This window comes from Lynx canadensis, chromosome E2 (assembly GCF_007474595.2).
Source record: "Lynx canadensis isolate LIC74 chromosome E2, mLynCan4.pri.v2, whole genome shotgun sequence".
Taxonomy (NCBI): domain Eukaryota; kingdom Metazoa; phylum Chordata; class Mammalia; order Carnivora; family Felidae; genus Lynx; species Lynx canadensis.
The window spans coordinates 16939443-16958222 of record NC_044317.1 but is presented as its reverse complement, the minus strand read 5'-3'; the positions used below and the strand labels follow the sequence as shown (position 1 = coordinate 16958222).

At 32.6% G+C, this 18780-nt stretch overlaps 1 protein-coding gene across 8 annotated transcripts in view; it reads left to right on the top strand.

Annotated features, from left to right (window-relative positions):
• NFAT5 (nuclear factor of activated T cells 5) overlaps nt 1-18780 on the top strand; it is a 125634-nt gene that overhangs the window by 50844 nt on the left and 56010 nt on the right. For 6 of the 8 annotated variants that reach the window (XR_003965407.1, XM_030299834.1, XM_030299837.1 and 3 more), the window contains 3 exons: nt 9920-10478; nt 15731-15923; nt 17940-18130. Coding sequence is in view for 7 of the 8 variants with exons in the window: in XM_030299834.1 (XP_030155694.1) it covers nt 9920-10478; nt 15731-15923; nt 17940-18130 (943 nt within the window). In the remaining variant the exon portion in view is untranslated. Of the gene's footprint in view, nt 1-9407; nt 9470-9919; nt 10479-15730; nt 15924-17939; nt 18131-18780 lie in introns of those variants that run through there. The other 2 variants (XM_030299838.1, XM_030299839.1) reach the window with 2 other exon arrangements.

Genomic DNA, 18780 nt, shown 5'->3' with positions numbered 1-18780 from the left:
CGTTGACAAAAAGTACACACAACTTGTTGATTTATTCCTTAAATGTCCGCTTATAATTTTTAGCAACAACTTTATAAATAACTGCGATTTATTCTGTTTCTGTTAGAAAAAGCACATTTTTATATTACCTGAGTCTGTAGATTAGCATTTTAAAACTGCTCACAGATTTTCAACCTTTCATAGACAAAATACATACATAAAATAGACACCGTTTCTATCCGTATGTATTTTACACAATTTCACATTAACAAAGCAATGCACAGAAGTGGACTTACTTTCTTATATCACCAATAAGATTGATGATATCATAAGTAAAAGGTGTTACCATACTAATTGCCATAAGTAATTGTTTTATAACAATTAGTTGTGTAAATATACGAATAAAGTTATATAAATAGTACTCCAGCTGGGGCAGGAGTGAGGAGAAGGGATTAGGGTAGGATACAACAAGAGATTTCATCTGTTTCTGTTACTTTTCTTCTCTTAAACATAAAATCATATGTAGTAAAATGTTAGCATTTGTTAAAATATGAGCAAAGGAAACATAAGTATTAATTTAAAATATTTCATATTTTAAAAAACACCATGTAGGAGTTGATTAAAATAAGTCAAAATGAGGTGCCTGGGTGGCTCTGTCAGTTAAGCGTCTGATTCTTGGTTTCAGCTCACATCATGATCTCACAGTTCACAGGTTTGAGCCTCGCATTGGGCTCCACACTGACAGTATGGAACATGTTTGGGATTCTTTATCTCTTCCTCTCTCTCTGCCTCTCCCCCACTTACACATACTCTCTCTCTCCCTCTCTCTCTCTCTCTCTCTCAAAATAAATAAATCTTAAAAAGGTAGAAATTATTTTTTAAAAAGTTTAAAAAAAGTAAGTCAAAATGTCCAATCAACTATGTTTTTAAAAAGTAATAAAGGTGAGGCACCTGGATGGCTCAGTTGGTTAAGTTTTCTTTTTTTTTTTTTTTTTTCAGTTTTTTTGTGTTTTTGTTTTTTTTTTTTTTTTTTTTTTTTTTTTTTTTTTTTTGAAATTTATTGACAAATTGGTTTCCATACAACACCCAGTGCTCATCCCAAAAGGTGCCCTCCTCAATACCCATCACCCACCCTCCCCTCCCTCCCACCCCCCATCAACCCTCAGTTTGTTCTCAGTTTTTAACAGTCTCTTATGCTTTGGCTCTCTCCCACTCTAACCTCTTTTTTTTTTTTTTTCCTTCCCCTCCCCCATGGGTTCCTGTTAAGTTTCTCAGGATCCACATAAGAGTGAAACCATATGGAAATATGGCCCTTTGTAGCAACGTGGATGGAACTGGAGAGTGTAATGCTAAGTGAAATAAGCCATACAGAGAAAGACAGATACCATATGGTTTCAGTTGGTTAAGTTTTCGACTCGATTTCAGCTCGGGTCATGATCTCATGGTTTGTGAGTTCGAACCCCACACTGGCTCTGTGCTGATAGCCTGAAGCCTGCTTGGGATTCTCTGTCTCCCTCTCTCTGCCCCTGCCCAGCTCTCTCTCATGCATGTGCTCTTCTCTCTGTCAAAATAAATAAATACACATTTAGAAAGGTAATAAAGGTATGAGCTATATAGGACGCTTGGTGAACTTATTTTTGGCATAAGTGAGGGTACCTTATCTTTCATTCATAAATGCAAGTAGATGTCCATCAGTAGTATTTATTTAGCCCACTGAGGTAAAACTCATTCCCCCCATGTCATTCCTTCATGAAAAGGTGTTACTGTCAATTAAATTTAATCAGAAAATAAATGAGAAAGCACCTCAAAGTGCCAGGACTATACAGGCATATTCTAGATATCACTCACACACACATGCACACACACACGTATTATAATATGGATTTTGGAATCTTAAGGATCTAATTTGAATCTCATTACTATCATTTCTATCATATAGACAGAATTTTGTGGACGTTAAATAAATTTGTAATATTGCCCCTGTGAATAGACATTGATACCAACTTTTTCTTAAGGTTATTAGGAGTATAAATATGTAAAATGCTTAACATTACCTAACAATTAGTGATCATTCAGTAAACATTGACTTTTCTCCCACATGTGTATCATGTGTTCATTTGTTCATTTGTATAATGTGTATCATGTGTTCATTTGTTCATGTGTTCACTTGTTAATAAGGTTTTAAAAAATAGATCTTATTTTTATAGAAATAAGGTTTTTAAACTTATTTTGCTTTTTTCTTTCCATTCTCATCCAGTCTGTGTTTTACCTTATTTTGAATTTTTGCCTGTCAGCCAAGATAGAGCCGCTTTTGGGGCATGGTATTTACATTCTGACTTATTCTTTCATGTTGACACTCTCTCAATAGGAGCCCTTGTCTATAAAACAGACATTGATAGAATATGATGAGTCATAGGGAGAACAGACATTTCCCAAAGGGATGTTCTGAAAGGTGACTATTTAAGAGTTCTTCCTCGAATTCTCTTCCTTTTTTTTTTTTTTTTTTTTTTTTTTTTTTAAGTGAAGTGATACATTTGCATGATCGGGTATCAAAACTGCTGGTAGGGCAATGTATGACTTACCTTCTATTTTTTGCTTAGACACTTTGTTTTGTCTGCAGTTGAATCCAGTATCTAATACAGACCCAGATGTAAAATCTGATTAATTATATTACAAGATTTTAATGATACAAATACTATTTTCTTTCCCCTTTTTGGTCTCCTAGTCTAAAACAAAGAAATGTGAAGACATTGGACTAGAGTTGGCAGGAGTACCTTTATTATTTAATCTAAATAAAGTGTATTATATGATGAAGCATTGAGGTGACCTTCAAATAGCATCCTTCAGACTTGTTCTTTTTAATTCTTATCTAAATTAATATAGTGATAATCTCTGTTTTTGTCTTAACATTGCCTTTCAAGTAGTAAAATGATTGTCTTTTTTTTTTTTCCCTGTACTTCTTCGAGTTTTTGACATTGTGATAAATATAGTTATCAGCTAGTGTAAGTACTCCCTTTTGTGTTTAATCTACTTGAGGTAAAGGATTTGTTCTGGGCTTTAGTCTCTTCATCCAGTATTGACCAGTGATGCTGCCCAGTAGTACTGTAATCACTGGATCATAGAAAGCATCTTTCTTTTCCAATAGGAAATGATTTAAAAAAAATTGCAGGGGCGCCTGGTGACTCAGTGACACGTCCAACTCTTGGTTTCGGTTCAGGTTGTGATCTTATGGTTCGTGAGTTCAAGCCCCAGGTTGGGCTCTGCACTGACAGCGAGGAGTCTGCTTAGGGTTCTCTCTCTCTCTCCACCCCCCCCACCTCTGCCCCTCCACTGCTTACTTTCTCTCTCTCTTCTCAAAATAAATAAATAAACTTAAAAAAATTTTTTAAATAAAAACAAAAAAACCTCCACCAAATTGCATAATATATACCTAGTACATGTCTTACACCATGCTTAGATATATTTAAAATATTGCTATAAATGTCAGGACACTTACAATTTTTCTAAACATTTTATTTTTCAGGAAACATTCTTTAATAAATATTTTGTGAATATATTAATGTCACTCTGTCAAGGTAAAAATAATTATTTTAGGAGAATTTAGATTAAAAATAGAATAATTATTGTGTAGTATTAGAACCCTGACTGGCAATTTCTTGGCCTGGGGAAGAAAAAGATGGTTTCCAATAAATCAGTAACAAACATTTCAGCTTCAGCAACAGTGCTAATTATTTTTTAAAATAGAGCCTCTAGGATCAAAAATTTATGTAGTTTAAAAGTGAAAATTGGTAACTTTTTTTTAGGGGTATAAAGAAGTATGTGAAAGTTGGCCTGAGAAATGAAAAGATTCTTTTTCTGCTAAAATACAGATTATGTCTTTCTGCTTGAGTGTATTGGTCAGAGCATATTCTCTTCTACCCTATAAGAGAATTTGGGTAAAGGCACAGCCTAAAAACATCTGAGAAAGAGAGCATTCTGGCTTATGGATTAGATTGCATTAGTAAACAGGAGAACAAATTGGTGAATATGAGTTAACAAAAATTTTGGATAAGAAATTTTTCCACATGGCATTTATTTGGATGTTGATAATTTAATTTTTTTTAAAGTTTGTTTTAAAACATTGCTTATTGTGGCATGTAAACTTATGTTGGGTGGGAAAAGTACAAATGGGAAATTGAAATTGTTAAACATGTAAATTAAATGATCAACCCTACAATTTTTGTTTTTTGCTTTTGCTTTTGGTAAAGTAATCTGGATTGCTTATTTTATATGCTGGGATGCTAGTTGTTTTTTCTATTAATACACTTAACTTGCATTCTAGCTTCGCCATTCAGAGACAGGCATCGTGTGGTGGGTTGTGTGACAGTGTCTGTCAATAGTGAAGACAAATAGTGCCAGAGACACTTAACCCATCCAATCTCACCCAGGGTATAGGTCGGTCTCGTTTTCAGACTTCTTCATAAGTCTTTTTTTCTTTCTTTCTTTCTTCCTTCCTTCCTTTCTTTTTTTGTTTCTAAATAGTGGATTGATACTGATTGAAACTAAAAACTCTTTGTAAAGTTTTAAACTTTACATTAATACTATAAGAAGAAGAAGAAGAAAAGTAGAAAACGAAGGTTGGCATGTAAGGTGTTGACAAAGCAGGTTTGCAGCCACTTTGTGTGTTCTAGATTTTTCAATCCCTTAGCAACATGAATCTTGGCCTTATAATTTTTTTCTCTTGATATCTTTCTTCTTTGATCTGAAATTTTGTCCTTGTATCTGGTGACTTTTATCAGGCAAGATGTTTAGATTTGAAGTCTTTGTTACCAGAAAGAAAAATGAAATACTTAAAAAGGATAACTAAGGTTGAACAATAAGTGTTTTAGACCAGAAATATCTGGATTGTTTTTTAAGATTATTTTCTGAACAGTCAGTGGTTTACTCCTTCTCCGTTCCACTATTGGTTCACTTAAGCACACTTGCAAAATTTTATGGCTTTTGTTTTCATGACATTTTTAGGCAGCTCAACTGATTTTGCCTGGATGTTGGAAAGTTATAAAATATATGTGCATATTTAAATGCTAAGGATCACATTTTCATCTTGGAAGCTCAGTTAAATGTCATTTCTGTCACATCTTTTAAATTAGTGAAGGGTATTTGTTTCTTTTAGGGACTTTAAAGAATGTTTCCAATTTCAAAGCTTTCTATAAAAGTGTAGTTAGTTCCATATAAAGTGTCATGTCTTTTTTTATGGTATTTTAAGCACTAAAATGATACAGTAATTAAAATAATTTCTAGTTCACAAATCTAGAACTAATAGTTCTTAATTTCAAAACTTAGTTTAAGCAAGGAATATATAAAATCTACACGAGTTTCTATATGTGGTAGCATTTAAAAGTCCCATTTTCATCTTTCTCATCAAACTAATAATACTTATAAATTCTAGGGTATCTGGGAAGGCATTATCTGCCACTCTTTTTATCCCAGCTACTTTGAATACTCATAGTGAACCTTAATGATTCCATTGGTTCTTAAAAGCATATAAGAATATACAATTTCAGTTCACCATCATTACTGGCATTTGGTCTGGTAATTGGCTCATGCTAATAATAGAATTGTTAGATGTAGACATAGAACACTATGTATGTGATAACTTCACTTACACATTTTAGAATTAATCTATTGTTCTGAGATTGTAAATGCCTTTTAGTAAATATAGAAGTGGGTTTTCCCTTTGGTTTACCATGCTCTCTAGTCACATAAAATGTTATAGAAAAATAAAATTCCCCTAGATTCAAAGATAATTTTTTCATAAAAGAAAAAAAAAGAATAATAAAAATTTATTCATGAGTTACTTAGGTAAGAGGATAAGTTTAAGAAAAAAATTTAAAAACTTAACAACTTTACGAAGGATTGGTAAGGGATTTAAAGAACAAATAAAATTATAAAGGCATACAATAGAAATACATTATGACTATTCTGCTTAGTGAGAAAATAAAACCAGTTAATAAAATTTTTTATGTTGGAATTTTTTATTTTTAATATGTAGCAATGAAACATTGTACATTCCTAACAGATAAAAATGGAGACTCAAAACCAAAAAAGAAGGGAGAGGTAATTAGCATATTTTGTTTATAACAACTTAAAAAAGAATATATAGATGAGGCAGGATTACATTAGCATTTTAGTTCTACAGAATGTCAATTAAGCTGTTTCTTGACATTTAATGATTTAGTAACTGAAAAGTCTTTGTAGATATTTTAAGTACATTTACAGTATTCCCAGGAATGTTTTTTAGTGCTTTTCTGGGACTGCTTGGAAATGAGAAATTTGTGTTTAGAAATCTAAAGTGTTTTTAATATCACTTATGCATTTTTAATAGATAATATTAAGGATTTTTTATTCTTAGTCAGTTTATGGATTGATACACAAGTAGATAATAGGGCTTATATATAGTTTCACGAAAGAGTTATTAGCACTGGGGCACACGTGGCTGTCTCAGTCGGTGGAGCATGCAACTCTTGATCTCGGGGTTGTGAGTTCGAGCCCCACATTGGAGGTAGAGATTACTTAAAAGTAAAATCTTAAAAAAAAAAAAAAAAAGGATAGTTATTAGCACACTCTCTGTAGAAATAGTGAATAGTTACCTCTAAACTCTTAAGTTACTTCTAAACCCTTCCCTGGTATCAGGTAATGCCTTTATAGTAATAATATAAACACTTTGAGTAGTACATCCTTTTTTTAAAACCTGATGTGTTTATCATGGGCACATTGGTACATTTGTTGGCCAATATGATTTTAGTATAATTCAACATATGTATCAAATATTGGCTTCCAATTAATTTAATAAAAAAGTTGAATTTTTACAGGTCTTGATCTCAGGGTCATGAGTTCAAGCCGAATTTTGGGCTCCACGCTGGATGTGGAGCCTACTCAAAGAAAAAAAAAGTTGAATTTTTACTACATGCAAAACACTATGTTAGATTATTGGGAGGGTCTAAGAAAGATGTCTGTGTTCTCAAGAGGCCCATATTGAGGCCCATATTTCTCCACTTCACCCCTTCATTTGGCAACATTATTACACTTAGGTGATCCCTTGCTAACCAGAATGTAACATCTTTATGTGAAGATTTTATACACCATTATCATGATCATCAAAGTAACACTGATATTGTTATAAAGAGTTTTATAGTTTAAAAAAATTGTCTTACTTGTTAGAGTCTTAAAATGAGTAGAATCTTTGTAATTTAGACTCAAACTGAGATAGCTTTAAAAAGTAATACTATTTTTAAATTAGAGAATGCTTACTGCTGTCTTGTGACAGAGTTTATGTTTTCAGTTTCATAGTTCTGTGCTAATGAACTTTTTTATTTAATAAGTATGTCCAGGAAACTGCAGGTAAAACATAAAAATTATATGTTAGGTGCCCAAGGAAAATGTATAGAATATTTTAATTTATGTAGGGTATGAGATCACAGTTTGGCATACCTGTCCCAGAACAGACGTTTATGTATGATTATATCAATTGGGTTTTATAACCATGACTGTTTTGATAAGATTTGCAAGATAAAATCATATATACCTGTAGAGCAATGCTAGGTAATGTCTTGCATATTAAATTCACAAATATCATATGACTTGCTTTTGAGTTCATGATTGCTTTTCACCGGTACTTTCCATCTGTCATGGACAGGGATCCCTGAGATGTTCATATTCTGCATTCTCATGTGCATGGTACTTAGATTCAAAGAGGGGTGGTGGCGGGCGGTGGGGGGAAGCTTCGTAGAAATACACGTTCACAGCATTCATGCTGCATGTTTTGTGTGTTCCACTGCAAATACTGCATGCTGCCTACTTTTATTTCTCTGAAGATGAAGAACAGAGGCTTATACACACACACACACATTTAGTTTCAATTTTGCCAATAGTTGGAACAGATGGAGGAATGTTATACATAATACCTTTTCTATTTTTTAATGATTTTTATAGTATTTTTCAAAAAAAACAAGAAAAAAAACTTGTTAATTTAAACCCAAAGTGGCTACAAATCAGCTCCTAAACTATCACTGACATTAGCATCTAGATTTTGTAGTTTTTACAAATCTTTTAAAGTATTTATTTACTAAGAAAACATTGCATTAATGCATGATACAAAATTGATAAATTTTCTTTAAATTGGAATGCAGTTTAAAGTGACTGAATTTTCCAATTTCAGCTACTGCATTTGACAAGGATACAAACTGGAAAATGGAACTGGTATCATCTTATTGCTCTAGGTTCTTTGACTTATGGTAGTTGGGAAAAATATTACCATGTGGCATTATGTAGATTACATCATTAATGGCTAATATTAATTACTGTGCTCTTCAGCTTTGACAGCAGTGAAAAATTATGGGTGAATTTAGCGATTTCAAATAATTTAAGTGTTCTGGTACATGTTTTTAAGAATGATCTTTGGCACTTGGCTTTTGATTATCTGAACATTGGCATTCTTAACATTTCACTCTGTACATTGTAATTAATAAGAATGTTGCAATTCCAATAACTGCCCATCACAGTTTTAAGTTTTATCCTACCACTTTAGCACAGTGGCATACTTGGCTATAGATAAAAACTAATTTTAGCTTTAAACATATATTTTAGTTCTCCGTATTAAATTAAATTAAGTGTTATTATGTATTTTTAGTTTTGTGTGTGTATGATTATCAACCTTTCTATATCTTATACAAGATCAAACGGTATTTCTAAAATTTTAGAACTAAAAACGTCCAACCTTAACATTATTAGTATGCCTCTGAGGCTGTGCTGTTAAGGGTTAAAGTAGTATTATTTTTCAACAAGCTGTTCTGCCAGTTGCCACCCATTTTGAAAAGGTCTATTTAAATCTTTTTTGCTAGACGTAATAAATAAATGGCTTTTACAAAAAACCTTCCCCAGGACTAGAATTTTTTTTGTTTAAACCTCTTTTTTGTTAGACTTCGGTCAATAAAAGTTACTGTTACTCATATTAAGAAATTCCCTAAATGGCTAAAATCAAGCAGGCCCTTTAAAGAGAGGGGTATTGGATAGTGGTAACCAATTGCTGAGTGTGTAATTAAGGATGTTGTAAGAAATATCCATCCAGTAATCAGTCCTTACTCTGCTTTTCATTCTGCCATAAAGGATGGATTTATTTATTTTAGAGATCATGGTTTTGAACTGCCATTTCTAACTTCTGGATACCCTCAGTGGTTAACTTCCTTATTTTCCACAGCCCAGCATATTCCAAATCAAACTTTTTTCACTTTAATTCTAGATTTTACAATAATCATAGTGATGGTACCAGTTCCATTTTGCCTCCAATTCAGTTGATTATATATTTTTTCTATTTATTTCTCATTTTATAATTGATATCTGGAATAATCAGCAGCTCTTTTCTCATTTATTTTCTCATATTTTTATTCCAGGATTTGCCTCTGAAGCAGGGAGTGTCTGCATTAAAAATGACCTGTAGTTCTCTGCTTCATAGGTTAGAAACTTATTTTAATATTTTGTGGCTAAGCACAGTCCCACTTTTCAAATTCTATAATAAATTATTTAATTGGCATTGAATGTGGACCACAAGCTTATATTTCATATTGGGGTTTTCTTTATTATTTTAAATGATTAAAATTCAACAGAATATCCAGCTGAGGCAATAAAAGCTTTATTCTTGCTTTACAGCTTTAAACATTAAATTAGATTTTTTAAAATCTATCAATTCTAACACAAGTAAAATATTGCTATTTGGGCATTTTTTAAAATTGCGTTTTTTAGGCTTTGTATTGCTTGAAGCATTTATATTCTAAAACTTAACCAAATTCCAACTATTCATTTTGGGGAAAAACAATCAGTTCACAAATCACATTTTCAATGGGACTGCTAGCCAGCATAGGTGAAAACATGTATAGTGTATTTACTCTTAAATTGTACACCGCAGATGCTTCTTCAGCTCCCTCCTCTTCCTCCATGGGCGGTGCTTGCAGCTCCTTTACCACCTCTTCCAGCCCTACCATTTATTCTACCTCAGTCACCGACAGCAAGGCTATGCAAGTGGAGAGCTGCTCCTCAGCCTTGGGGGTAAGTAACAGAGGGGTAAGTGAAAAGCAGTTAACCAGTAACACAGTTCAGCAGCATCCATCAACACCGAAGAGGCACACAGTCTTGTACATCTCACCACCACCTGAGGACTTGCTGGATAACAGTCGGATGTCCTGCCAGGATGAGGGGTGTGGATTGGAATCAGAGCAGAGCTGCAGTATGTGGATGGAGGATTCCCCCTCCAACTTCAGTAACATGAGCACCAGTTCCTACAATGATAACACTGAGGTACCTCGTAAATCACGAAAACGAAATCCAAAGCAGAGGCCGGGGGTCAAACGACGAGATTGTGAAGAATCTAATATGGATATATTTGATGCCGACAGTGCCAAAGCACCTCACTATGTGCTTTCTCAGCTTACCACGGACAACAAAGGCAACTCAAAAGCAGGAAATGGGTTGGTATTCACATTTTTTAAAGTTTTATCACCATTGTGCAAAACAAGCAAGAAAAATAAATCATTCCCCACTTTTTGTAATTGCTCAGCTTAAGTTTGAATATAAAAGCAAATACTGATTTTATCATTGAAATACATGAAAATTCGAACTTAAAATTACCAAGTTTTGCTAGAGAAAAACATATTAATAGATTTTAGCAATAGGTATCTTATTATGAGTATGATTAAGTAGTAGAAAATAATCTGTTTGTTTTTTGTTTTTTTTTTTTTTTCAACGTTTATTTATTTTTGGGACAGAGAGAGACAGAGCATGAACGGGGGAGGGGCAGAGAGAGAGGGAGACACAGAATCGGAAACAGGCTCCAGGCTCCGAGCCATCAGCCCAGAGCCTGATGCGGGGCTCGAACTCACGGACCGCGAGATCGTGACCTGGCTGAAGTCGGACGCTTAACCGACTGCGCCACCCAGGCGCCCCGAAAATAATCTGTTTTGACATAATTTTTAAATTTCAAATGGATTCATATTTTAAAAGAATTTAAAAATATTTTTACTCAAATAACTAGCAATGTAATGACTGTAGTTAAACAACTCCAAAACATTCAAAAAGGGCTAGTTTGTGTTCTTTCATGTTGTCTCCCCATATGGTTCAACCCATTTCCATGTCTGTAAGGGTTTGACTTTCTCTTTTATTTGATGAAAACAAGAAAAAGCTGCATTGATTCTTGTATTTATTTTAAGCTTTTTCTTTAATACATTCTCCTGACCTTTAAAAAAAATAAATAGATCACTAATTTTTTTCCCCTGTGATTCTGGGGTTTATGTATTGAAAGCATGATAGAACAGGATCATGGTACATATTTGAGTTCTCATTCATCTCTGCCAGTCTACAGCACCCACTATAAATATATTTGTAAATAAATATATTTCCATGGCTATATTATAGAATATTTATTGCTATAGTAAGAATACTATGACTTATTTTTAACTTTTTAAAATTCTTTTAGTACTTTTATTATATTTAATTGCTAGACTTTTAGTTACATTTTCCTATTGCATTCAATATAATTTTGACCAAATTTAATTCAGTGGATTTTAAGAGATTACTTTTTGGGGAGGCAGATTATGGTCCTTTAGTTGACCCAGAATCTCCTACAATTTCAGGTTGTTACAAAGAGTGATGCAGAAGCTTTTGGTTGGTTTACTACTTGATGACATCATTCTTATCTTTTAAGTTAGTAATCTGGTTGACTATTATAAAGAGTATTCTTAATGTATATTTAACTTGTTCTTAAATGCTCTCTCAGTACATTTTTAAGCAATATCTACCATTTAAGCATAATTATTTTATATTATTTTCTTCTCTACTCTCACTTAAAACCCCTTTGGAGTGATGTAGTTAAATAAAAATAAACATTTAAATGTTTTTTCTTTTTAGGAAGTCCAGATTAAAAAATTATCTAAAAGAAAACAAGACTAACCTTTTCCTAAAATGTTACCATTAGCAGAGCTAATTTCAAAACATACTTGTAGAACTAGTAGCTATAGAATAATGCTCTGAAATGTAGTAGCCAGATTTAAAAGGCTCCTGTATATCCGTCATTAAATACGAGCATGCGTTTATTTGGGTTTCAATGCAAAAGGTTTTTTGGTTTTTTTGTTTTTTTAAGTTCCAAAAGAGAGATTTTCATTGTTATACTGAAATAAACATTAAAGGTCCAAATGAAGAACAAATAGAATTTTGACATAGGGTTAGTCAACACATATCATTTGCAGTTCCTGTTAAGAGAGATCTTGACCTACATCTTTTCTGCTTCTGCTTTTGTATGATAGATATATCTTAGAAATGATTTGAGGTTACCCAGGGAAAGTATAATAACATTTGTCGAGACAAAATCTCTCATGAAATAATTCATGGAACAGAAACTCATCAAGCAGCAGAAGAAATGTCCAGCTTCTTAGGTAATGGAAAAATATTTGACACTGGCAAATAGAAGTGGTGGAAGAAGTTTAAATTTTGAATAGATAAGAACTATATCAAGGAAAGGATAAAGCAATATGTAAATATATTGAAACATAGGCTTTTGAAAGCAGTTATTAAGAGGATCTCAAGCTTTCTCTTCAATAAGAAAGGCATTAGAAACACGAAAGAAATTCAGAAATCTTTTGAGGGATAAGGTATATATAGCCTTAGATATCATAATGTGCCATAAATTTACAATTTATATAATACTGAATTGTAGGAAATGTACTCTGAAATATGTTATAAACAGCAGTTTATTGATCTTCAAGATGGAAATAGCATTTTTGTATAATTAAGGTATTATATAAAAGAGTTTATTAAAAAACAAAATCACTTAAAAAAGAATTACTCAGTATTTAAACATTACTTAGCCACGTTCTTAAATTCTTCAACTAAATGTTCTGAGCATCAGTAGGCTTATGTTTTTTCTAGATAGTCCTGAAAATTAAGGTATAATGTAATGTGAAACTCCTTTTAGGCATTTTGTAGTATAAATTATTTTTTTGTGTGACAGACAACTAGAAGTATACATAGCACATAGGAATTAGAATGCCATTTTAAGACTTCTGAATAGAATATAATAAGACAAAGGACTTAGCTTTTTGGATGCCATTTAGAAGTAAAATCCCATACAATTAACTGTAAGCCATTGTGCCTTGAAAATTACTAATTTCACTGACTTCTTTTCTAAGAATTAGTTGACATTTTCATTGTTGTACATGTCTGAAGATCTAAATATATATGTATTCCATCTGTACATTTAAGCCTTAGAGAATAAAAGTAGTTTTAAGGGCTTTTAAAAGTATCATTTCAGAAATTGTTTAGTTACATGGACTATTCTTTTTTATTTTTTTTTTTTCAACGTTTATTTATTTTTGGGACAGAGAGAGGCAGAGCATGAACGGGGGAGGGGCAGAGAGAGAGGGAGACACAGAATCGGAAACAGGCTCCAGGCTCTGAGCCATCAGCCCAGAGCCCGACGCGGGGCTCGAACTCACGGACCGCGAGATCGTGACCTGGCTGAAGTCGGACGCTTAACCGACTGCGCCACCCAGGCGCCCCTTTTTTTTTTTTTATTTTTTTTTTTTACATGGACTATTCTTTAAGCCATAATGTGTATACTGTGTCAACTCACTCATTAGTCTTCATCCCAAATGAAATATTTTGTTTTACTAAAATAATAAAACTTGTTTTTATCTATTTATCCTCATCAATACTAGCTTGGCTAGCTTAAGTGAATATAAAAACTGTATCTTGCCAAATTCATTGGTATGCTAAATTTTCCTTATAATTCGAGCTGAAGTTTTCCCTTTTCTATTATAAAATTAATAGATATTAATTACAAACATGCAGAAAAATAGAAGAAAATAAATAACTTATAATTTAGTCACTCGATACAACTCCTATTAGTATTTTACTGTATTTTCTTTTGGTCCTTTTCATTGAATATTTAGAGGGTGTTTTTACATAGTTTCTGTAAGTGAATATTTTTGCTTTGAATTTAAAAATAAATATAAAATGATACAATTGTAGAGTTTCATATGTAAGGGACTGCACATTGTATTGAGAGCACATGTTTGAATTTCTACCTAGAACGATGAACAGAAAAATAGGATTTGTTGCCCATTGTTCCAGTTTCAACTCAGTACTTTGATTCATAGAATGTATTCTTTCAGGGCCTTTTAAATGACTTACATGGGTAATCTTTGACTTAAATATGTGAAACTTACATGAATGGCATTCCTTGGCCAGGAATCCGAGGATCCAGTCGTCTTCATCTTGATATTATAGGAACTCTTTTTATTCTGCTTTCTTTTCTTTGTCCCTTTCTTTTTCCTATTTGCAACAACAACTATTTTTTCAGCACCTGCAGCTTCAGGAATTGTGCAAGGTTCAGGGAATGTGAAAACGATGGAGCACAGTACTAGCCCTCAGAACTCTCCCACTTACCTAGTCAGTCTTACTTCGTATTTCTTCTCTTCTCCATCCTTCTGTCCCTTTCCTCACTATGAGGTTCATCCCAGTGCCTGGTTTCATTGAGAGTACAGCATTTCTTCTTTTTGTTATTGATAATAGAGGCAACAACTTAGAGCTGGAGGGTTAAACATTAGGGGCAGGTTTAAGGTTTCTTAGCCACTGTTGTTCTTCTTTGTTTGAAATCATAACATTCCTCCTGGGATCTGTTTGCTTTTGGAGATTTTGTCCATAGTCATCTCTTAGCTCCTGTATTTTCAATGTGAGGCATACAGAAAGCAGTATAGGCCCTGACTCTATTTTAAAATGTACATGGGTAATTTTAAATCTGTTTTAAAACTAATAGTATTGTTTTATATTTATTTTATCACATATTTGCAGTGCTTCAAATGAAAGGTGTTGACCTAAAGTCCTAACCACCGGTTGAAATATTTTTCTTTGAACATACATTCCACATAGCAAATGAATGATAAACAAATAAATATTAGAAATACAATTTTAAAAAATAGATTGTCTATCTGTAAAGGCCAGATTATAAAGATTTTATATGCTAAGGGCTTTAATTATTTAATCATAACTAAAAACACCGTGAAAAATTGTACTTCTAGAAAAGATTGGTTAGAATAAATCTGATTTCCCAATAAAAATTGGATCACTGATTTTTTATTATAATTTTTTCAGAAAAATTGTACTGAAAAAGATATCCCCCAAAAATGTATGCTACATGTACTTTAGATTGTTTTTTAAGGCCTTCATTTCTTTGGGCTACCCCCCTTTTCTTTTGCATTGCAAGTCTGATTAGAAAATAATGGTAGTTAATCTTATAGTTTTATATTGCACTCACATATATGTGTAATTTTTTAAATTCGTTTTGACTGAAGTGCATTGTGAAAGGTTATAGTGACATTCGCTATTCTCTTACCTGTTATTTTTCTGTTCATTAACATTCATTCTTCCTCCATTCCTCCTACCACACATAGGTGTTGTCTTCCCTGTCCAATTTACTTTCTTTTATTTTTGCATTGTATAGTTAAATTTTATTTAAAAGTTTAAAAAGATACTTTGCTTATGGAATGTGTCTTCCCTTAGGCTGTGTTTTATTTTGTTTGTTAGGATTATCAGTTGTTTTTAATGACACTGCCTTTTCTGTTCCTTCCTTTACCTTAGATGACTTTTGTAAAAAAAAAAAAAAAAACAAAACCAAAAACCAAAAAACTTCTTCTTGATACTCTTTCTGTGTTGTGCTTTGACTTCTCAGAACATTGGAAAACCAAAAAGGCAGTGGAGTAAAGAAGAGCCCTATGTTGTGCGGACAGTATCCTGTTAAAAGTGAGGGAAAGGAGCTGAAGATAGTTGTACAGCCTGAGACCCAGCACCGAGCTCGGTACCTGACTGAGGGTAGCCGTGGCTCAGTAAAGGATAGAACACAGCAAGGCTTTCCTACAGTAAAGGTACTTATTTTATTTAGCAAAAGAATTTTTTCCAGTTTTGCTTACTAGTTATTTTGTTTTTAACTGGCAAAAGCTGCCTAAAAGAAATGGTAGAAATACCGTATATAATGGAAATTAAAGCAAGTCTGACTGAATCATAAGCCCAGTATTGTTACTTTGATTTTTAGTTTAGATGAAAGGGGAAGTGAGAATGTGTTCCCAATAATATTTGGAATTTATGAATTATGTTCCCCTTATATTTGACATTGGTAGCAACTGTATTCAGTTCTTCCCAAACTTAGTATTTAAGAAGAAATTTTAAAGTGAATTCATTTAAAGTGAAATATTGTAGAAATTAGTATGGACTTGGAAAATAAGGTTTTTGAGATGGCTAAAGGAATCAGGACTATTCATTTCAGAAAAGAATTAGTTGATAGATAATTCAAATCTTCAGTTTGAGAAATAGGATATTAACTGATTGTTCATCTTTTCAGAATTTAGACTAAAAGAAAAAAGGGGCTTAAATTTCAGCCCCTGGGAAACTTTGTTACAAAGAATATTTCTCTTTGAAGATAAACCAAAAAGGAGTGAGTGGGGGATGTTTAACAAGTGTTCCTACCCCTTGTAAAACATTAAACGTAGGAATTTTGACTAGTCACGTGGTAAATTCTTGTTAAACACAGTTTGTGTAAATGTAATGTTAGTATTTACTTGGCTTGCTTTTCATTTTAAATTTTAATGGAATAATGGTAGAAATTTAGGATCAGGAAATCTATCCATGGTCATTAATAAGGTTGGTTAATAGTCCCACGTACAGCATCACTCCTATCCCTCTGCTACTCGTCACACCAACCCCATCCTCATTCCCCCAGACTCAGAAGAAATAGGTAAATGATAAGTTTAAGTCATGCTTTTTATAAATATTTGTTTGACCAGACATTTTGATAGGTTGGTTAGTATTTTTAACCCATATTGATCTGACTTTAAGTTATGCTTTGGTTAAGTACTCTCTGGTCAGAAGTATTATTAGATTAATTATCTCTGATAGGGAGTGAATTGACCTTAAAAGTTTATCTATTCATTCATTCAACAAATAAGCACCCCTCTATGTGCCAGACACTGTTCTAGGTACTGCTAGTGGTTTAGGTAGATTGCTTCTTTGTCTACTTATTTCCCTCATGATATCATTTCACAGAGATATTGCTATACTGGGTTACAAAAGATGTATGAATCTTTTAAAGTACTTTGGTGTACATTGTACAAGTTATTTTGTGATTTTATGCATTCTATATTAGTAGCTTCAGTATTTAACTATAAACCTGAACAAAAATCAGCATTGGAAAGATTTGTTCCCAAATGCTATTTTATTTATTCATTCTTCAACAAATTATAAATTATAATTTATGAAAGCATGTTAGAGACCTGTAAGGATCCATAGATCCTGGTTTGAACTAACACTTTTTCAAACCATGTTTTGGCCCAGAATCTCATGATGTTGTGGATATGTATCTAACCTATGCAAATGAGTTACATTTCCTTATTATTTATATAGCTGTACTTCAAATACTTTTCTATTCAAATAGTTTTAAAAGAGTAAAAATTCAGTATGTGTACACATTTGATGATGATGATGATGATGCCACTAACATAGTTTAATGAATTTTCCGTTAGTAGTGATGGTAAATTTTGAGTAACCCACATGCTTTGGCAGTCCATAAATTTATAAATACATAAAGGACTGTGTATTCATTTGCATCTGGTTGTACAAATTAATTGTAAATGACAGTTTATCATTAAACATATAACATTTTAATCAAAATGTGATTATTACAGGATTAAAACTTAGAATTTCCTGCAAAAACTTAGCCAATTCTCCTCTTTATGAAAATATTTTACTTTTGGTTTTCTTGAAGATTTAAATTATTTCTTTACTGTTATCTATTTATAAATGTAGAACTTGGTCTTAAATGTTTGATTTGACAATTAGATTATTTGAAATGCTAATTAGTCTTTATGTTCTATGTTATCTCACTCCAGCTGGAGGGCCATAATGAGCCAGTAGTGTTGCAAGTGTTTGTGGGCAATGACTCTGGTCGAGTGAAACCACATGGATTTTATCAGGCCTGCAGGGTAACTGGGCGAAATACAACTCCCTGTAAAGAGGTGGACATTGAAGGCACTACTGTTATAGAAGTTGGCCTTGATCCAAGCAACAACATGACATTGGCGTAAGTACTTAGTAAAAATTTTTTCAGTATACATTACACTTTTGCAGTGGGCAGGAAAAAAATTTTAGTTTCTAATGTAAAAAAAAGAAGATTTTGAGTATTTTATTAAAATGTTTTAAACATTACAAATAAAAACGTAGATTAATGCAGAATGGTAATTGGTCAAAATGAGCTCTTTTCCCTTTGCCATAGAATTCCTATGATGAAAGGCAAGGAAATAAAAGCCAGGTGGAATAATGGCTTTTTTGGAAATAATATGGACTAATTTGTTGGGACTAATAAAAGTAACATTAAAAATAAAAACTACAAACCATTTGATTTGTTCTCCTAAATTCTTAGTATTTGCATTAGAAAACTATTTGACAGAGACCTTTCATGGTACCTTGACCCATCCTGATGTGGAAAAGCATGTTGCTGTTCTAAATTCACTTTCTATTTTTGTTTTCCTACATTAAAAAAGAATGTACTGGGAGTATGTTTTTTTTCCCCACCATATGCATTTTCATTGCCTAAAAAATATGAGGTGTTAATAATTTAAATTAAAACATTTTTTTCTTAAGCCTTTTGTTAAGGGGTTTTATCCTAAATTTGAAACCATAACAGCAGCAAATATATTGATAAGGGGTAGACTTATGTTGTAATTATTTGTA